The 22,052-nt window shown below is 38.5% G+C and overlaps 4 protein-coding genes across 5 annotated transcripts; 2 read left to right on the top strand and 2 right to left on the bottom strand.

Annotated features, from left to right (window-relative positions):
* The first annotated feature begins 2 nt into the window (after nucleotides 1-2).
* Nucleotides 3-9,054, top strand: gpp (DOT1 like histone lysine methyltransferase grappa). Of its 2 annotated transcripts, none has more exons than XM_018456379.1 (11): nucleotides 3-1,214; nucleotides 1,385-1,564; nucleotides 2,005-2,331; nucleotides 2,423-2,690; nucleotides 2,765-3,449; nucleotides 3,961-4,426; nucleotides 4,620-5,237; nucleotides 5,334-5,767; nucleotides 5,852-6,091; nucleotides 6,156-6,406; nucleotides 7,169-7,266. In XM_018456379.1, exons 1-11 carry the CDS (start codon nucleotides 1,137-1,139, stop codon nucleotides 7,177-7,179), a joined length of 3,558 nt encoding a protein of 1,185 aa, XP_018311881.1. In that variant the 5' UTR covers nucleotides 3-1,136; the 3' UTR covers nucleotides 7,180-7,266. The 2 variants fall into 2 exon arrangements, with proteins under 2 accessions (XP_018311881.1, XP_018311878.1); XM_018456376.1 differs by lacking the exon at nucleotides 7,169-7,266 and adding an exon at nucleotides 8,321-9,054 and having other exon boundaries at nucleotides 6-1,214.
* Nucleotides 9,055-11,759: 2,705 nt separating this feature from the next.
* stl (ADAMTS metallopeptidase stall) lies at nucleotides 11,760-15,345 on the top strand. Its single transcript, XM_018456353.1, has 5 exons — nucleotides 11,760-11,888; nucleotides 11,974-12,198; nucleotides 12,358-13,094; nucleotides 13,160-13,527; nucleotides 13,603-15,345. The coding sequence occupies exons 1-5, from the start codon at nucleotides 11,760-11,762 to the stop codon at nucleotides 14,427-14,429; spliced, it is 2,286 nt and encodes a 761-aa protein (XP_018311855.1). The 3' UTR covers nucleotides 14,430-15,345.
* A 344-nt stretch (nucleotides 15,346-15,689) lies between these two features.
* LOC108728039 (dnaJ protein homolog 1) lies at nucleotides 15,690-18,465 on the bottom strand. The gene is made up of 2 exons (XM_018456386.1): nucleotides 18,278-18,465; nucleotides 15,690-17,124 (listed from the first exon to the last, which is right to left on the bottom strand). The coding sequence occupies exon 2, from the start codon at nucleotides 17,109-17,111 to the stop codon at nucleotides 16,059-16,061; it is 1,053 nt and encodes a 350-aa protein (XP_018311888.1). The 5' UTR covers nucleotides 17,112-17,124; nucleotides 18,278-18,465; the 3' UTR covers nucleotides 15,690-16,058.
* Nucleotides 18,466-18,762: 297 nt separating this feature from the next.
* Nucleotides 18,763-21,585, bottom strand: Atac2 (Ada2a-containing complex component 2). The gene is made up of 6 exons (XM_018456363.1): nucleotides 21,103-21,585; nucleotides 20,754-20,902; nucleotides 20,214-20,435; nucleotides 19,835-20,146; nucleotides 19,216-19,740; nucleotides 18,763-19,133 (listed from the first exon to the last, which is right to left on the bottom strand). The coding sequence occupies exons 1-6, from the start codon at nucleotides 21,519-21,521 to the stop codon at nucleotides 18,778-18,780; spliced, it is 1,983 nt and encodes a 660-aa protein (XP_018311865.1). The 5' UTR covers nucleotides 21,522-21,585; the 3' UTR covers nucleotides 18,763-18,777.
* Nucleotides 21,586-22,052: the final 467 nt, after the last annotated feature.

Genomic DNA, 22,052 nt, shown 5'->3' on the forward strand with positions numbered 1-22,052 from the left:
GTAGTTTATATGGGTAAAACTTGAGTGTGCTAATTCGCCTGAGCGGAATGGCTCTTTTGACGAGAAATAAAAATTCCATCGAATCGCGAACAAATCTAATCAATATTGATAAGAACGATAACTATGCGAGATTTATGAGAAATAAAATGGAAGATTTGACTTGTGGAGAGCATGGTGTATCTGCGAATACTCGAGAAGAAGATAACTCGAGATAAAAAGACGATAGAGAGAGATAAGAGGCGACTAGTTGAGTGAAGCGAAGCGAGGGGAACGTCCGGACCGGATGTGCAGGGTGCTGGGATGTGCGGCGCTGATGGAACAAGATGGAAGAGGCATGACGCCATGTTCGCCATGTTTTGATGTCGTCATCCCCCCCACCCCCACCCCTGAACGTTGTTTCGTGCAGAGGATAGCCCGTGTTTTTTAGCGTGTGCTTTCCCGTAGATTCACGCCGCAGCGCACGTTCCCGGCGATATCCGGCGGTATCCGGTGGTTTCTAGTAGTTTCCAGTGGTTCCTGATGGCACGGTGGCCTGGTCGCGCGTTCACCAGTACCGTGGCCTCCCTGAGCCTCCCATAGCTCGTCGATCTACATGCACGCCGAGCGGAGCTCAACGGAGCTCAGCGGAGCTGGATCTGCTGGATAACCCTCGTGCAAAGTTCATCCAAGTTCACCTTTGGTGGCTCGCGCTCGCGCCAGGACGTTTTCATGTCCATGGAAGTGACTGCGGTGCGGGGGGGATCTACTGTTTACGACGCGGTGGTCGTGTCCTAGTGATCCCGACGGGAGAGATCGATCGGAGCACAGCCGTTTGCCACTGACCCCGCCACGTTACGTTAGCACTGCCTCGTCGTCGTCGCCATCATCGTCATCGTCGTCGTCTCGTCCGTTCATCCATCCTGACCGACGGCGCGCGCGTTTCCTTCGGCGTTGCGCGTGCACGTCGCATCACGTCACCTCCGAGAAGGCGCAGATCCGTGCGGGACGGATAGAGAGCCTTACGTGCGTGCGTGCGTGCGTACGTGCGTACGTACCGTGCGTGCGTGCGTGCGTGCGTGCGCGCGTACGTCTCCTTTTCTCGACTTCGTTTTCCTTTCGAGTACAAGAGGAACGAGGGAAAGAACTCGCTAGTAAAAATGGAGCTGCGCTTGCACTCGCCAGCAGGAGCGGAACCGATCGTGTATCAGTGGCCTCTTACCTCCGGATCAGGCTCTGTGAGTAAATTGGCGAAAAAAAAAACTCGCGTACGACTGACAGTTCTGTCCATTATCTGCACTCATTTATTTTCTTTTCTCGTGTCACGTTCTTGGTCACGCTACCGAGGACCATACCATAGCTGTGCTCCACGACTCTAAATGTCTTATGTATGTATGTGTCTGTGTAGGATCGTCACGATGGAGCACTGGACGTTATCGAAACTATGCGATGGGTTTGCGAAGATTTGCCAGATTTGAAATTACCCTTAGAAAACAATATCCTCTGTGACTATGATCCAAGAGACTACGAAAGTATGAAAAGCTTGTGCGATAGATTTAATAGAGCCATCGATAGTTTAGTACAATTGGTACGTTTAGCTCTTTTTTTCTTGCAATGCATTAGGTGATTTTTGGCGTGATTCAGGTATAGCAACCAAAGCGTATCAAACTGTACCAGAACATTCTTGCATGTTTGGCCATTAGTGATAGAGGCGAGACTAGCCGTTTAATTCATGTCTTATTTTCTCTGCCTCTTCTATTATATATCACGTTAGAGTAAGAAATTATTTTTAAAAGAGCATTAAATATGTACGTGTAAAAAAACCAACAGTTTTAGGATAATAGTTGTCCATACTGGTTATCAGAATAAGCTTCCTTACCAACATCTATCAATAATAACCTTGTACCAAACAATCGCTAAAAATCGCCTATTATGTGTGTCTATATCATTTCCTTTAATTTCCTTTGATTTATCTCCCAAGCTCTAAACAGTAAAACATATTGATGATTTGTTGAAAAATGTCTATAGGAAAAAGGCACCAGCCTGCCATCCCAGAGACTAAATAAGAGACCTACTAGAGGATTACTTCGTCATATACTTCAACAAACTTATAATCAAGCTGTGGTTGAACCAGACAAGTTAAATCAGTACGAGCCTTTTTCACCCGAGGTCTACGGCGAAACGAGTTACGAGCTTGTATGCCAGATGATTGATCAAATTGATGTGACAGAGGACGATGTTTTTGTAGATTTAGGTTCTGGAGTCGGTCAAGTGGTTCTTCAGATGGCAGCTGCAACTTTATGTAAAATTTGTATCGGCGTAGAGAGAGCCGATGTACCATCAAAATATGCACAGGTACAAATACACATAATTATAGATTAACGATAGATTTCTTTTTTTTTAAGTAACTAAAGTTTTATTGATTTGAAATGTTAAACTATTGTAGAGCATGGAAATAAATTTTCGAAAATGGTTAAATTGGTATGGGAAACGATGCGGAGAATATCGTTTAGTAAAAGGAGACTTTTTAGCCGATGAACATAGGGAAAGTATAACCGGAGCTACTATAGTGTTTGTTAATAATTTTGCATTTGGCCCAACGGTTGATCATCAATTGAAGGAACGCTTCGCTGATTTACGGGACGGCGCGCGTATAGTGTCCTCAAAATCATTTTGTCCGCTAAACTTCCGAATAACGGACAGGAATTTGAGTGGTAATACATTTATCTCTTAACGAATATTTCCAGAAATTTCCACAATTCTGATTTTGCAATTTTTATCCCGTCAGATATTGGCACGATAATGCATGTTTCGGAGATGTCACCGTTAAAAGGTTCCGTCTCTTGGACCGGTAAGCCGGTATCATATTATTTGCACGTAATCGATCGAACGAAATTAGAACGTTATTTCCACCGCTTAAAGAACAATAAACAAGGTGGCTTAGATGAAAACTCTGATTCTGTGATAAGCAACACTGCCAGCAATAGTAGTAAGATTTCTAATAGGAATGAAAGAGGTGACAGAGCAAAGAGAGATCTTTCGAGACAATTGGACAGTCCGAATCATTCAGAGCAACAAGGGACAAATAGTGACTCCGATCTAGACGACAGCACTATTAAAAGTCGTCGACAGCCAAATAAAATACGGAGGAAATTCAATCGAAAAACTACGAATGGCATTACGAGAGCTCCAGCTAGAGGTAGACAGAGGGGTCGAGGCGTTAAGAGAGCCAAGCCTAAAAAGGCAATCAATATATCTGGACTAGATTTGTTACATAGTCAGACTTTACTCAGTACATCACCTCAAGCTCTTGGGAAAAAGCCTCCACCTGCTCCTGGTTGTGTAGACCAACAACTGTCTTCATTGTCGCTTTCATTGCAATCGCATTCCACTTCAGTGCATGAAGAACTCAGTATACCACCCGCTCCGTCCGCGACTCCTTACGCTCTACAAATACTTCTGGACTTGTATAGGTAATTATTTTATGTATTATAATTATCTATATGGCTCAATCAGAATAAATCAATAGTAAAAAGAATGGGCTATGAGCCAGTTAAAACTAACTGGCTCACAGCCCATTCTTTTTACTATTATTTTATGTATCTTTCTCTATCATTTTTTCTCCTCTATCCTTCTCTCTCTCTATCACTTTGATTATATTTTTCTCTGTGTTGTTAACCTTTAAGTATAGGTAGGTGTGATGGTCACAGTATATCAGGTATAGTTCTCTTTAGAACCTTGTTTTGAAGAAGGAAAATAAAAAAGTATTATTGAAGTTCACTATTTTTACATTCTTATATGTCATGATGGTATAACTAATATAATTTATCTATTGTAACGTACCAGTGAAAAATATGACTATAAAATTAAAATTTTTGGGGGACTGTTCTGGGCATCTCATCTACCAACTTGCATACAACTTTAAACCACCCGTCTATTTTTAAAGATTAATGTTAAGAACAAAAAAATCTATTTTTGCCGCAGGGACCAATTTATGCTTATGTTAGAATCGATGAGAACGCCCACTTACAAGTTATCCGTCAATACGGATATTGCGAAAGAAAGAGAAAAGAACTCAAAACTTCAGTCGAGAGCGGCGCAATTGGAGAAACAAATTAAAGTGTTAATAGATGACAGCGTAGCCCTCTTGAAAGCAAGAATGACTGAATTAGGTATCAATGCAACGTCACCCGGGGATCTGTTGGCAAAAGCCAAGGAAATAGTTCTAAGACATAAACAGCTACAGGCTAAAGCGAGCAAATTGCAAGCGCAAGTGGCGTCTATGGAAACAGAACAAAACAGACTAGTGGCACTTAGACATCAAGAATTACAGGAAAAATATAATGGTCATGCAAATGGTATAACGAATCCACATCAACCGCTCACCGAGGATTATTTATTGAAAGAAATTTCTGCTACTCTTTCTCAGCGTAAACGATTACATTCTCAGGTGTATATTTTTGTTATTTAATATCAATTATTAATTAATTTAATTTATACAATAACACATTACTTTTGCATCCTCCTGTTACTTTTTTCTTGCTTCTTTCTCTCATATTGAATATACATAAATGTATGCGTGAAACGCAAAAAGGATTTGTTTTTTTTTTTTAATTTCATTAAACTTCTCTTTTGTGCAATAGGTTTCAAAGCTAGAGCATGAATTAAACGTATTGGAAAGAACAAGTAATGAGAAGCAAGTCGCTGCTATTGCTCAACAGCAAAAGGACGCGATTGGAAGCAAACATTCGCAAAATTTACATCATAGTAGTCAGCAGCAGAGTATTAAAAATGCAGCAGCGCGTAAAAGTAGGGAAGGTCGTTCGAGGTCGCAAGAATGGCCCGACGTTCCGGACATAGGAAAAATTCAGGAGAATAATCCAGAAATATTAGCGCAAAAGATTTTAGAAACGGGAAGACAGATAGAAGCAGGTCGTATACCAAGCAGACAGAGTGGTAATAGCAATTCCAGAACTAGACTGCCACAAGCTTCTCTCACCTTCTCCACATCGTCTTCTATTTCATCCACACAATCACAGACGGCCAATACAGACATATCGAATCGAATTCAAGAGCCTCCTAGAGTCGCCAATTTTGAGGATAGACTAAAAAGTATCATCACAAGTGTATTAAACGAAGATCAACAAAACAGGAACAAGCAACAACAGATGCAATTGCAAGTGCAATTGCAAAGTCAGTCCGAATCTGAGAGAAAACGCGTTTCATTACCACAGAATGTTTCTACTCCAGATTATACTCAAGTGAGTGCACTGATCCTTAAACGCATATCTTACATATTCAGGTAATCTTGTAAAAGTAATCTTAAGCCTACACGTATATTTCTTATCGTTTTATAGGTTTCACCTGCAAAGTTAGCATTGCGCCGTCATCTCTCGCAAGAACGTCTTTCGTCAACTCATTTGACACCGTCTGATAGATCGACAATCGATCCTAGGCAACCACCGAATTATGACAATCGGCTTGTAGCAAGTGGGAGTGGAATACTCGGTACAAGGACAATTGGTGATCTCGTTAGTGGAGAAATAGAAAGAACTCTGGAGATATCCAATCAGTCTATAATAAATGCCACTGTTGACATGAGCGCTATCATGAGACCCGAAACTGTATACTCTCCCATTAGTAGGCCAGCAAGTGCCGAAGGAGATGCTGGATTGTCAACGTTGGCGCATGTAGCTAGCTACGTGCCCACCTCTTCGGGAACTTCTACCTCCACACCCACGACTAGTTCGAGATCGTCTGTGCTCTTCACTCCGGTAACGCAACCACAAAGGTATCTATTCCTTCATATTTCATGATTACTTTACGCGATCCAACAAAACGCTTTAGGTACAGAATGAATTGTTTCCATTGTCAGATATACCCCGGTTCAATTGCCGCGAGCGGATATTAAGCCTTATCATGAGTCTTACTTTTCGGATAATCCGTCTCAGTCGCTCACACAATCGCATTCGGTGGCGTCACCTCTACATTCGTCTCAAAACACATCGAATGGCGAATTGTTACCTGTAGAAGGGCTCGCAGCGTCGTTGCACGCTCGAATATTAAACCACAACAGTAGCGGCAAAACCGAATCTACTCTTTCCGGCAGTAGAAGGTAGTGATATCATACGTTACATTGAAATCGAGCATGTGTAACATGACATTCTTATTACATTTAGATATCACCCATATCCGCGATATGCAACAAGCAGTAGTAATAATGGAAACGCGACGACAAGTAGTATGGTAACCGCAGCTTGCCAATCACAACCGTTGATGTCAGTAAAAACGGAAGCGGTTGTATCGTCGGTAAGCACAAGCGGAGCACCTTTAAGTCCTCTTGTCGAACCACACTCTAATACTTCGACGCCACTAGTCGATGAACCCCAAATGACAACGCAAAGACAACGAAGTGCTGTTGGAGATGACGGTAAGCGTAAAAAAGACTTGTGTTTTTGGGACTTGAAAAAGACGTCCCATTAGAACATTGATAATAAAATATATGCTTGGCTGTATTTCTATTGACTATGCTTTTCAGTACAGTTGCTGCGGAAGATCTATCATAATATGAAGCTATTAAATATTTGTGAAATTTTCGAACAGTGCTTTAATTTCTCTTACACTTTCAGATACTTTGCGATAAAATAGACATTTATATATATTTATTAGTTATATTATTAATTCAAGTTAAATAACGCAAATTATATTATAACATTGCCTTATTTGTCCATTCAATACGAAAATTTGCCGAAAATATCTTTCACATGCAATTTTCTTTAGAAAAAAAATACACACACATGCACGTACCTTTTTTTGAAGAAAAATACACACATATGTATTTTCAGCATTTAGCTTTTTTTTAGTCTTATTGGCTGTGGTCAAAGTCTCGTTACAAATGTTTCGAAACGTTTGATTGACAGTCAAGAAACGCTTTAAAGCATTTGTAGTATTGCATTGACCATACCCATTATCGTATACGTAAAAAGGAATGATAGTACTGCCGACAAAAATCTTTGCACTACACAACCCTAAATGCCACTTTGCGCTTAGGTCCTTTCACATATACAGTATTATTTTTTTCTGATGCATCTCTTCACGTATTTACATGCACTAATGGTTTAGCTTATCTTACGGAGATGGTACCTGACTTTTATTTATATTTATTTTTGTTGTTGTTTGCTGTATTTGTTAGATGCACTGTAGCTGTTTGTTGGTTAGTTCTGTCTGTCACATACTCAATCTCAGAATCCCTGAAGCTTGTTTTATTAGAGATTGAGACACACAGATGAGAGGGAGAAATGAAAAAATACGGCTGCCTGTGGGTTGGTTCGTCGGTTCAATCACCGGTGAGTTGTCCCACGGGGGTCAAAATTCATTTTGTTATTTGATTCTCATTCCGTAAAATATATAAAAGATTTTATACCATCTTTTTTGCCTTATAGGCACACGTGCGAGCAGCGTATACCTCTTCTATTTTGAGAAACAACACAAAAGACACTATTTAGAAATCCGTTTCCATGAAAATAAGCCAGACTTGCAAAGATACAAATTCTACTTTGTGAATGAATTATATGTATATAGCATGTTGAATCACAGAGTTTAAGCTAATGTATTCTAATTGGTGGACCGTACTTTTAATGCATGTTGCATGAAAAATTTTGTTTCATTTTCTATTCATTTTACTATTTGCATTCCACTTCTAGTGTAGCTGTTTCATTTTAATCAATTACTATATATAAAAAGTACAATTAGTATGATAATACATATTAGTACATATTTTAATTCACATTTGTTTTAACATTTGCTGTATTTCATATTTATAACAGCTTCAAATTTTATTTGAGCAATTTATTTTGTCTGAGATTAAAAGATTCATTATTTATAGCTATACGATTTATGCTCGTTTCTACCAATGTAATTTAATTTTAATCTCGATTCAATTAACTCTTCATCCTTTCCTAGTTCTAAGAATTTAAAGTTGATCTACATTGGTAGAAACGAACATTAATATTATAAATAAAACTGGTTCTAATTTTTACTTTGTTCGATTTATTTATGCATTAAATAGAAACATAGCAACTTGTCTAGCACTTAAAATTTACTTTAATAGTGTATAAATGTAGATTGATTTGAATTCAAGCAATTTTTACGTTTTCTACTTTTATTGAATATATAATTATAAGATACATAATTGCATATGTATATGAAAAATAATTGTGGATCATACTATATCTGTATCTAATTAATGGCTTATTTTTATGAAAATTTAGTGACACATTGCTGCTTATCTAAAGCTAATTTATTATAACCATGTTACAATGATTAATTGAGATTTATTTTGCAGATGGAGAAGCTGACTGGCAAGATCGTATCAGCTCAGGATTTGATCGCTTGGTCGCGTTTGCTTCCACAGAATTGGATAAACGTAGACGATCAACAGAAGGAGTAAATACAAGTCCCGACAGTGGGTTAGGTTCGGATAGCGTCGTAACAGGGCCACCACCTATAGTACCTTCTCCTGACGAAGCATTAGGACCGCCGAGAACACCTTCTCCGACCAGCCCCCGTCCTGCAAATTCATCTAGTAGTAATCCTCCGAGTGCAACATCTTCCTCAGTACCTTTGAAATACCAACGACAACTAGATCCTGAGCGACATCACTTTAAGAAGAAGTTTTTTCATCGTGATTGGAATAATTCTGCAAGTACTAGCAAGTTTCGTCCTAAAGGAAAAGATTGGGATTGGAACCATTCCGGGCAATGGCCTTCGAATGATGAACAATCCTAATTTTACCTACCTATCTACACTGTGTGAAATATAATTTTTTATATTAATGATGAGAAAGTTTGCTTTTTCTTTCGAGCTTAGGTGAGGGAAACAAAATGGGCGTTGTTTTTACTTTTAAAGTTATTAAATTATTGTTCTCGTTTTGTTATGTATAATAACTCTCTTTTATAATATAATGACGATTCGTATTTTATCGTGTACATGGATAATACACGCCTACGATATCCGAAAAAGACACAAGTATCTTGTATAATTAAATCAAGGACAGATTAAGATCTGTTTTTTTTTCACTGCAACAACATTGAAAAACAAGTGTATAAAAAAAGAGAAACGAAAAGTTGTGTGAATTTTTTTATTTCATTCATACATCAAGTAAATTAGTTATTCTAACAAGTAATCGCAGATCTTATCAACTATCATGATATTTGTCCTCGTTAAAAATGTAAACAGCACGAAAAAATTAATTTATGCTCATATATAACATAGAAAAACGAATTCATATTTCTCGTTTTTAGCAGTAGAATTTTTAATATCGCAGTGAAGAAGCAGAAGCCTTAATAAAAAAGGAACGAAAAAAAGAAAAATATGTCTGTATGTGAACACATTTGAGTGAGATCAATGAAGCTGATGAACGCTTGTGGTTCATTTAACTTCAAATACATTTGTATTATACAATCAATATAATTAAGAATAAATGAACATAACTAACGGATTCATGAATTTCAAGTTTATGCTGATTAAGATTGCAAGGCTAGCAATTACACGTGTTATATATTGAGAAAAATTTACAGATATTGAAAGAGAGTTATCTGATATTAATCTCACTGATGTAGCATTTTAACGTATTATTATTATTATTATTATTATATTATTATTATCAGTAATCAAATTTTTTTAGAACTTTGTGAATAATTACCACCAATTATATCTCTTCTAACAATAATACAAAATTGTTGAGGTTGTATACCATGTTTACGTAGATTATAAAGGTCTCGTAATCTACGCCTGTATAAACATGCACATAAAATCACATAACACAAACATAGATGCATATACATGGCTTGGTTTATGCACATTAGACACGTTAAAGAAATATCATAATGTTGTAGGGATCATGATGTAGGTATGTATCATAATGTACGTATGTATGTATTGTATTGTATTGTATGTGCCTGCGTGCATATGCGCACGCGCGTACGTATGTGTGATGTTTGATATGTATATATGTTTGTATGTATGACGGTATGTATTACAGGCGTATTACGGTAGACCGAGCAATTGGCATTGAAAAAAAGAGGAAAAAGAACAAGCCAGCAAACCTTTGTGTGTTCGTAGCAAATATTGGCTACAAATTTTATATACGGCTATATCTTCCACCATTTGGAGGATATATACCTAAGTGTTCACTGTGGTTCATAGAATTATGGCAATGAACCGTATAAAAAATAGTCACTTAAAAATGCATTCATATTTCAAGGCGAAAAGTTAAAGGCAAATTGTTTTTTCGGTACGCATCTACATACATTGTTGTGTGACTGTGCGAAATATCCAAAGAATGGCAGTTGCGAGTCAGTTTACAAAGTTTTATATGGTGCATCATATAATTGGGCATCATGCATGATTTCCGGTGCTGCGAAATAAATCGAGTAAACGTCGAATAAACAAGTAGTACTTCAAATTGACGCTTTACAAAAGCGATGCTATATTGTATGTATAAAGGTCCTTTCTTTTTTACATTGCCGAGTTATTCCGGTCGGGTACAAGACGATTCTTAATTACATGTCAATCCACGGTACATATTCGTAATCTATCGTTTAATTTAAAACATCATTTTAAGATGTGCTACAACGCACGTGCGTTACAAAGGAAAACGGGCGCTTCGAACATCTTAAATTTATTACAAATAGTTCGGAAACATCGAAAATCTATGTTCATATAGTGTGGATTGTTTCTTTTGGATTTATCGCCTCAAATATTGACATATAATTTGGTTTCATTTTGTACATACATGTGTATTACAATTATACTATTTTATTTTAAGTTGTACTTAAAAATATCTATATTTAAAACGCTTATTCCAAGTCTCACTTGATTCCTTATCTAATTATTTTAGACATAAAAAGGATTTACACAATCTATGATATACGTTCACGTGTATAAGATATTTATAAGTGTTATTTGAGATGAAACAGTATAATTGTAATACAGAGATATATACCTATACATATATATACATATATATGGAAGGATCATCATGTTAGACTGTGAGAAATTGATTATCGTATTATTTAATATATCCTCTAAACGTCATTATATATTTATAGTTAACGAGCATTGCCAAGCATGCTAGATACACTGCCGAATCTTCTATGAATTAATTTTATTATTGATCGCAATTATTATTTATTGTTTTTATTGAGATATTTTAATACTATTACTATTTGTAACAAGTAAAGTTTTTCTTTATTATTTCTACCTTCCCGCATCTATATAGCAGTTTTTTCTGGCGGTATTTTCAATTTAAATAAAACGCTTTGTGATTATTGTCATACTCGTTACCTCCTTTACACCGAGGCGCAGTTTATCAGTGTACACTAAATAACAAATTTTGATAGTAGTTTTGATTTTGGAATTCAAGAAGTCAAATTATTGTGAATTAAAGTCAAGCGTGCGACTATTGTTATCATCATGTGCTACATATATATATCGGCTCCATAAATCAATTTTTCCGAATTATATCGCCACTGCTGGTACCATAGGTCAAGTTAATCTTTCTGCTCAAAACTGAAAACATAAGTATCTTATACATACGTAGGTGTCAATGACACAATGCATATTTTTAAATGCAAGTACCAGCATGCACTTTGTACATAAACTTCCGAAATGATAACGAATATACGGGTTTTATATCGTATGTGTGTATATATATATATATTTAAATATATAAAGAGACATTATAATTACGTTCTTCCAAGTACTTGAACTTGAAATACACGATGAAGATCATGTCCTTTGTATTGAGATTGATGTTAACAATTTTATTAAACCAAGTGTACGCGCGTAATATACCGAGAGATACCGAGGTAATATTGCTGCCGGTATGGAACTCGAAAGGCACATCGGAGGTACGTTATCGTATAATTTAATTTATTCTTTAAAAGTGTAAGACTTAAAAATTATATATATTATTTACATTTGATTTAATGATTATTCGATTTGCAGATTCCCTTAACTTTCAAAGTCTTCGGACAATTGATCCAGTTGAATCTACGTAGAAATGACAACATCGTATCGCCTCAATTTCAAGTCTGGAAACACAATGCAAAGAGCATGACGGAAGAATTGTCGCAGTTAAATGTACCGGATCCTTGTTATTATCTTCACAAGAATCATGAGAGTTCCGCAGCCATAAGTTTTTGTCAAGAACATGGATTGGTCGGTGATATTTTTTAGAGAGAAAAACTGGCTTTTTTATTCCCCTTCTCTCTCTCTCTCTCTCTCTCTCTCTCTCTCTCTCTCTGTCTCAGTATAAGGATGTGTGCGTGTAAAAAAAACATAAAATAAAAATAAAAAATACATCTCTGTTGGAGGTAGCACGGGCTCATCTTTCTGGAAAACGTTACATTGGAGATCACGCCTCTGCGTAACGGCCTCGCATCTTCACCTTTACTCATCGACGACTATTATGTTAAAGAAGAAGCCAATCTTCCGTTGGGTGACCCTCACGTGGTCAAGCGATCACCGTCGAGATCATCGTTCATTGATCCAGATTTTGAAACCAAGCGACGTCTAATACGAGATACAAAAGAAAACTTGACATTAGAGCTGGCAGTCTTCTTCGACGAGGCTGCGTACCGTTTATTTTCGCCTTTCCTGGATGGAGACGATGAGAAGATTCGTGACATGTTGTTAGCATACGTCAATGGTATTCAGGCACTTTATCATCATCCGAGTCTCGGTGTCCCAATCGACATCTCATTGATACGCTTAGACATTATTCAGAGGCAGCCAATTGATCTACCGCATTTTGGCGGCGAGAGAGGTAGCTTGTTGGATTCGTTTTGTTATTACGCGAACGCTCGCAATCCTCCGGAGGACTCTCATTTCTATCACTGGGACATGGGCCTCTACGTAACTGGACTGGATCTTTACGCGATCGAAAACGGAAGGAAGAACGGCGCTACCATGGGATTAGCCACCGTCGGCGGTTTGTGCATCCCACATTATTCCTGCGTGATAGCAGAATTAGGAGTTACGGACCAACTTGGGAAGCCGTATCCGTCTGCGGGTTTTACATCGGTTTATATCGCCGCTCATGAAATCGGTCACAAGTAAGCCATACTTAAACGATGCGATATGTAAGTATCGACGCTCGAATGATCTGTTTGTTTAAAAGTTTAGGAATGCCACACGATTCGAGTGGCAATGCGTGTCCAAAGGATGGATACATAATGTCACCCAGTAGAGGCGTTCGAGGTGAGACGGTTTGGTCCGATTGTAGCCGTGAGGTGGCCGAAATGCTTTCGCAAACGAAACAATGTCTCTTGGATCAGCCGGAGCCACGAAATTTCTCAGATGCACTTGCGCACAATCATTCGCGATATCGCGATTTACCTGGGAGAGAATGGACCGCCAAGAGGCAGTGCGAGTTACTTTTACGCGACAAGGATGCGGACGTTGTTACATTGTATCAGGCTTGTCAGTCTTTGCAATGCGAAACGCCTCACAGGAGTGGATATTATTTCGCAGGACCAGCATTGGATGGTACATAAGTGTCGTACGAATAGATCTATTAGCGTTCGGCAAACTAATTTGTTTTTCCTTTTTTCTTTTCTATAGGGACTCGATGCGCGTTCAATAGAGAATGTCGCGGTGGAGAATGTCTACCCGTTCTCGAACCAGCATCGGAATCATCCGATAGTCAGAAAGATAGCTGGAGCGAATGGAAGGAAGGTTCCTGTAGTAGCGGTTGCTTGCAAGGATCCAAAGGCGCTCGAGTTAGACGACGATTCTGCGAGAATCGAAACCGTCTGAGGACGGCGAGGGATTGCAAAGGGCTGTATTACGATGTACTATTGTGCAAGGATGAGAAACTTTGCAAAAAGAAACGCAGAACGATCGACGAGTTTGCCACGCTGAAATGTGGCCTTTTCAGCGAAAGATTACCCAAATTGGACGGCACAGCGAAAGGATTGCAGGCGGCTCACGAAGCCGACAGGCCATGGATGGCCTGTGCTATATTCTGTCGGCGAAAGGACATTGCCGCTTATTATGCACCACGCGTCGAATTAAATGACCTTGGACTCGACCCATACTTTCCGGATGGAACATGGTGCCACGCTCAAGAGGACCAAGATTACTTCTGTCGTCAGCATCACTGTCTGCCAGAAAACTTTCGATTCGGTAAAAAATTGCCAAAGGTTTATCGATACGAGGACGACAATGAGGAATTGGGACCGCAAAATGCACAAAATCGACTTGGATTCGCCGATCGATCGAATGTCATCAAGTACCTGACATCAGGCCCAGATGGTATACCTTTGCTGACTTCTGTATCGCGCGGTATCGCTTCTCCATTCGGCGAAGATGAATGGATCGACAAGGATTATATCGAATTACCTCCATCCGTGTCGGAATCGCCTTATCCCATTATTAACAGTTATTAACAGCATTAACATTAAGAGGGAAAGATGAGCAGGTGAACAGGAAAAAAGATCGATAGCTATTAGTCGATCGAGCGACAAGGTCACTATATATTGCAAGACAAGGAGAGAAGTAGACTACTGCGTAAAGTGGACATATATTCTCCCGATTCGTACGAGGTGTTTCGAGAGCACTCGAGAGATAGGACGAGAGAGCGATGACGTCATCCACTTCACCATCTATTTTAAGAGTGTCCCGATGTTATATTCGTATTTCCATAGGAGCGGAACGGAGAATCGAGGGTAATAAAGATGTGTATCGTATAACTTAATATTTCTCATATTATATTTAGCGTACAAATAATTAATCAATCATTAAACTTAAGAGCAATTACATAACAAGAGACGTCGACTCGATATCAAAAACAATCAAGTCTATTATATATATATATATATATTCGTCAGTTTGTCTTGCAATATTGAATGTAAACAAAAATTATTTTATATTAAGTCCATTCTACAAATGTGTAACCATTGTTGTTGTAATTGCAAGAATCAACCAATCACAGTCGAATAACAATTGTAGAACAGGCTTTAGACAGTGTATGTATGACAAAAATGATGTACAGACTCGTCGCAATATCTGAAATTTTCATCTCACCGTTCTTCCCTCTTTTCTTTTTGAACTCTGTTTAAGTGAAACGAATAAAATTTCTGATCTTGCACTCGCGTTATCTTACAGTCTTCGTACACACTACATGTATACCCCTAAGTATACACACGCATACACACTCACGCATACTTGCACATATGTATAACATGTATAATGGAGAAAATAAAGTAATCCAGACATGCAACCACAATGAAATTAGCGATATAGTAGATTCTCTATAATCATTTTATAATTTAATTTATATCTGTGTGTTTACTCTTGACGTCTTTCCCAGTAAACGAGAATGGATTAAAAGTGGATTGAAGTTTTTTTTCTATCCGAATGCGTATTTTAAATAGCGAATACTTTTTTTTGGATTTAATTGGATTCAATTAGACTCAATTGGATGCAATTGGATTGAGAAACTGCATTTGCTATTCAAAATTTTAAATTGAACAGTATTCACAATGCACAGAAAAAGGTGATATTATTTTTAGATTGAAAGGTATAGAGATATGTTCCATACAATTTCTATAAATATGAATAAAAATGCATTCAGGATTGAAAAGCATTCATTTTAACATTCGTGAATCCATATTTCTGAAAATTTGAATCCATTCTCATTTGCCGAGTTAGTTAGAGACCAATGCTACATGTAGACATCAAGTCACTGAATTTCAATTGAATTGAATATCGATGTAACGTCGAAAAAAGTACATGTTTATCTTATTTGATTTGGCCTCTAAGAGTAAATCGCGCGCGGGAATATTTAATCGTTCTCGATCGTTCCATCAGAGTCGTAGTCATTATCGTCATTGTTAACGTCATCGTCATCGTCGTCGTCCTTGTTATCGTCCTTGTTATCATTATCATTGTCGCTACTGTTTCCATGTACTAGAACGTACATGAAAACGTATCCGTACTTTACTGATCGAAAAGATTAAATATATAAAATTGCGACGATATTTCACACGCGTTCACGGTTTTCGATCAATACGAGCTCAATTGGGTAATGTATCGTACAATATATCCTTGGCGCTTTGTGTTAAAGTTTCGGGGAATCTGATGTCAAACGACACGAGAAGATCGCCCTTCCGCGATGGTTCTTTCGGGAAAGGTAGACCGTGTCCTTGGAACCTCTTGACCGTGTTCGGCTTGACAATCTCCCGCGTTAAATTCAAAGATATATTTTCGCCCAGTAGTGTAGGAACTTCGACAATAGCACCGCACAAAGCTTGCTTCAAGCTCAGTTTGCACGTATATCTAATGTCACTGCCTTCTCTCCTGAACATCGGATGCGGCTTGTCCCTGATGATAAAGACAATGTCTGCGGGTTCCCTCCTCGGCGATTGATCACCCTCCTTCTGGAAAGTGATTTTCGTACCAGCTTTCCAGCCTGGTTTCACATTGATGGTGAGAAGCTTATCCTCCTTCTTGGTGCTACCGTCTGGCTGTATGGCTCGTCTGCATATTTTCATCTTTTTCGTGCAACCTCGCAGAATCTCCTCCAGACTGATGTACAAATCGTGCTCGATGGCCGGATCTTGGGCACGATCTTTGCCAGCTCCTTTAGTATTCGGGCTCGCAAAATTAAACGAATGTGACCGAAAGGCGCCGCCTTGTCGCGGCGGTCCCATGCCGCCGAGTCCGAAGGGATCCATGTCGATGTCCATGTCGTCGTCGTGGAATGCGAATCCTCCACCACGGTTACCAGCGAACTCGAACAAGTTGTGAAAAGGACTGGCTGAACCGAAGAATTGAGCAAACGTCGCCCTGGGATCACCGTGGAAGGTGTACGTGGCACCTCCTCCGCCTCCGCTGGCCGAGGCACCACCTTTCAGACCCTCCTCGCCGAATTTATCGTAAACTTCTCTCTTTTTCGCGTCTGACAACACCTCATACGCCTCGGCTATTTCCTTGAATTTTTCCTCAGCACCAGGGCTTCTGTTTTTATCAGGATGATATCGTAAGGCTAACTTTCTATATGCCTTTTTTATCTCTTCGTCGCTCGCTCCCTTGGCTATGCCAAGTATCTTGTAGTAGTCCTTTCCCATCTCCTTGCCTATTCTGAAACAGCGTATTGTATTGATATACATATCAACCCCCCTAATTATACATTATTGTGCATTCTTTGACAAAAACAAAATTACACCCATATTTAGACAAAAGGTCCCATTATCTTGGAAACAGATGTGCAAAAATGTCACATGATTAATTTAATTTCTCTCGATATGACTTCTACAGATTTATTAGAGAGCGGTGCAAGAGAGAGAGAGAGACACACAGAGGTCCTATCGTCCTATGCCTTTACTGTCTAGAAATCTGCAAGTCTTTTTTTTTTATCAATGAATGCACAATATACATCTCAAAAAAGTAGTGTACAGTAAATCATCGCATGTTCCTTCTTCGATGCAATGAATTACTTTCTTTTATAAGAATTAAGATAATTTGAAAAATCCATTTTCTTCCAAAGTATATAAAGATATGCTAGTTACGCTTTTTGAACTGGCTTTAATATTGTTACTAATGTAATGGCTCAGAACTAGAGTTTATCGCGTACAAGTCACATCCGCATGGTCTTCACACTCTCATTATCGACACGATAAAACATTCTCATTGTCGAACTGAAGTAAGAGATGGAAGGACAAGCACAAGCTACAATTCGCACATTCGCTGACTTTCACGGACGTGCATTCACGTGCATTAGCACGCGCGTGTGCGTCCCATTTCATGTATTTGGTAAAGTGGGCTATCAAATCAAAAGCGTCGCGCAAAACACACGAGCAAAAAGCGGGAACGTCCGCGTGAATTTCCTGTCATTCTTTTCGAATCTCGAGCGATCTCGGAGTAGGAGAAACAGCGCTCCAACACACCCACGTACGTATATCACCGATATCTATTTCTGGCAATGATGACCGCGAATACGCGACGAATGTTTCGAGCTGCAACGCAAAAATAAATACCCCACCCTTCGATTAAGTTCCGTGTCGTTGCCATTGTCGTCGTTCCATCTCTGATATTTTCTACACGTGAAAAATCGATCCCGATGAAAGGCGGAAAGGAAGGGAAAAAGAAATGTACGCGGCAAACGTACGGAAAGCGTGCGATCGATTCGCAAACGGGTCACAAGGTTACGAATATTCCGTTATTGTTATACCGATTTTTCTTTCCCCTTAAACTTTGTAAGTAGCTGCCTATTATAGCTTCGTCTACCACTTACTATCTCTATCCCGTGATTATTCCTCACGTATATGTTTCGTGCAGACACTCCAAGCACGTATGTACGACGTTCACGACAGTTGACAAAGAATAATCGCAAACAGATCCAAACCCTCGACGCACGTACCAAGCTGTACTAAACTGTCGCGTAACCTCGCCATCCATATATATATAAACTTTCCATCTACCAGCTTCCGGAACTTTCGAGAATGAATCGACGCCAGCTTCGCAGCGCTCCCTCGATGACGTCAATCCTCGATGACGTGCGACTTGCCGCGCCAGTTTTGAATCTTTCCCTTCCCGCAACTTTTTCTCTCGCGATTACGGCTGCGGTCCGTTTGACGCTACAAACGCTTCGAAGCGTTCTTTGATTAGTCAATTCGTAAAATTCTTTGTTCTGATTGATCGCTCAAACGTTTCGAAGCGTTTGTAGCGTCAAGTGAACCGCAGCCTAAAAGGAAGAGCGAGAGATATATATATTTCTGGATTTATTAATCAAGATTATCTACTTAAACGTAAAAACAGAGCGTGCTTGCATTCTCGCGAATTTGGCGGCATGTATTTGTCATAAAAGTCCTGAACAAACTCTTCCACTTTGAAACCAAATTTTTGGTACAATATTAAAGCGGGATTCGTGGCCGACACATGTAACGTGACGTCTTGTCCCATGCAGGTTTGTATCAAGTGGTACAACATGAAAGTGCCGATGCCAGATTTTCGCCACTCCGGACGTGTAAAAAAAAATGAGATGTAGGCTTCGTTGTAGCCAACGTATGGTACCAATATCGCGAATCCAATGACCAACTTTTTATACAGTACTACACATGTAAAGTCTGGATACTGTAAACATTCGGTCACTAAAATATAGAGATGAAACGAATTATAAAACTTTTAGGTATAAGATACTTATATATATTTATCTAGTATAATACCACTTACAATCTATACCAGGCCAAAAGAATTGACAACAGAGACTGTTGATGGCTGGAATGTGTTGTGGTCTGATGTAAGAATAATCGATGGATGCCCTAAGTGACAGTTTCCATTGTGGATCACCTTTATTTACTTTCATACATAATTCTTCCATGATTCTTAACCATAATGGATGACAACTAGTATCTCGTCTTATAAATGGCTTCAAAAGTCTATTTGTGTATGGACTATGTACAGATGTAGGTTCATTGTAACCCTGCAATCTTTGTTCGAAAATACATTCTAGATCGTCGTTAAAAAATCGATCCAATACCCGATCATTGTTTCTCGACGGTATTACGAGAGCTCCCGATTTAGATCCGAAACAATCGACGTCCAACAGAGGAAGCCGATACTCTCTTTTCGTTTTTCGTACTGCTAATTTTCTGTATAGTCTTCTAATAGCAGGCGGGGCTTTGTCCAGATCAGTCTTACTGACCTTTTGCAACAAATATGCTTCTTCTTGATGAGTCATGCGTGGTATTTTTTCATCTGGAATATATACGTTTATATATATGTGTGTATATATATATTTTTGTGTATTTTGTATTTGCTACACATGCAATTCGTGATAAAAGATAATTACTGTTAACGAAAGATTTCAACCAAGGTCGTTGACGACGCTTTGCTTCTTTAAACCAAGAAACTGGAGGCTCTTGTATGGAAACTGGGCTATCATTACTGTCTTCGTCATATTCTTCTTCCTTGATTCTTTTAATTTCGTCGCCACTATAGTTTGATGACCATAAAGCACTCGTATTACACAGCCAGTCGCAGTTGTCCATCAGTTGTGCCAAATGAAAATTGTTACTTTCATATTGGCAGTCACGTATTAAATCAGAGATGGATGGAAGATCGGTATCATTGCGTGACATTACATTACTCTCGATATCCACATCTAAAAGATACAATTCTCTTGATATATATCTTATGTTTGTTTATACTGTGCTGCTTCTATTACATACCATTTGGTTCATCTTCTTCCAATAAAAAATTAGATAGTGTCTCTGTAGGTTGAACATATGCATGGGAATACATCAAGGAGCCTTTATTTTTAAATAGTTCTCCACTACAATTGCTATCCTCTCCGATTGAGAGACTAGAATCTGATGGCACGGGACTGTCCAATGGCTTGCAAGGTAATTTTGTACTAATGTGTTTTTTTCTATCCATTACCATTTTGCTATCTAGAAAGACACATACATATACTATACATGTGTGTGTGTGTGTGTGTGTGTACAAGGTGTTTTCAAATTCACGCCCGCGAAGTACAAGACGTGAAACTTTATGCTAAAACAAACAACTTTTTCCTTTAACAAAATTGCGTCTGATAAATAATTTTTTGCATTTACTCATATAACTTCAACCTGCTCTCCTGCAAAAACTACTTATTAGACGCAATTTTACAAAAGGAAATAGTTATTTGTTTTAGCATAAAGTATCGCGTCTTGTACTTTACGGGCATAAATTTGAAAACATCCTGTATATACATTTAATTGTATTACTTTTGGCTATCAAAATTTCAGGAGGCTCATTGCCCAATAGTTTCCACCATCCAGACTCTCCTAATTCATTGGTACCAGATTTGAAAAAGATACCACTATAATGAGACAGTGTACCAGATATGGTACCAATCCAATTCTTCTTCCTTTTTCTAAATAATATCAAATTTACATTATAAATTCTAGATCACATATGGCAATAGGCCTGTTCTTTTTGGCTGAACTTTTGCACCAGTTCAGCTTTCTTCTTCTTCTTTCCTCTTGAAGAGAAAAGGAAAAAAGATAAATTGGTGCAAAAGTTAAAAGGAATAGGCCTAATGTAAACTATAATAGTACAGAGTAAAGTACTTACACACTCTTTTTAAATAAAAAGTCCCAATTTCTGTCTACAAAAGCAGTGATATCAGACTTCCAATGAAAGTATCCTCTTCTACTGATACCACTCGACTTTTCACGTAGATTGTAAAGCGTCAAAATAATGACATTAAGCCATGGCATTTTATCGCGCACAACTGTTTCCTCACCTAGTGGATTGCAAGAGGCACAATTAAGTTCGAAGAAAACATCTCCTACAAAAGAAACTGGTACGCTGCCTCTCTTTAAACATGTGGTATGTACTCTTCTGTCGCATCCACCGTTACAACGTAACGATGGTTTATTGTAAGGATCACATGCTTTTCCACAATTTTTGCATTTTTCGATACTCTCAGCTTCACTCGACTCTTGTGAATTTGTTATGTTTTCTACATGTTTGTTAAGAGTTTCTGACATATTTTAACTTGCAGGAACGACGATAGTTTGCGGCAAAAAGTTTATTTAACCTCTATTTATTGTATAAATCTCTATTTTTCTGTTTGGGAACTTAAAAATTATTAAAAATGACAAAAATATGGACGTGTTATTGCCCGTGTTGTGTGCAAATCAGAAGTTGTGCACTTGTGCCCGCTTTCGCCAAACTTTGGGTGCCTTTTCATACTGACGCTCGATTGGAATTTTAGGTGCAATCCATGGGTGCAATTTCATGCAGCGAAGGAAAGCTGGCTTTTTACCCCCACTCCATAAATTTTCGTATACAGCGAAGTTAGGCCCTGCGCACAATAGAGAAAATATTAGGAACAGGAATAAATATTATGCTAATGTAACTGGTATCTGATAGGTTAAAATCTTAATGCGGAGTCTACAATAGAAGTTGTAGCGGTCGTAGGGTCTTAAGTCATAGAAAATTGACCAATCACAGTTGAATATTCTTCTCATATTCGACTGTGATTGGTCAATTTTCTACGACTTAAGACCCTACGACTG

Source organism: Mycetomoellerius zeteki, unplaced genomic scaffold, assembly GCF_001594055.1.
Source record: "Mycetomoellerius zeteki isolate Tzet28-1 unplaced genomic scaffold, Tzet1.0 scaffold578, whole genome shotgun sequence".
In the NCBI taxonomy this organism is placed as follows: domain Eukaryota; kingdom Metazoa; phylum Arthropoda; class Insecta; order Hymenoptera; family Formicidae; genus Mycetomoellerius; species Mycetomoellerius zeteki.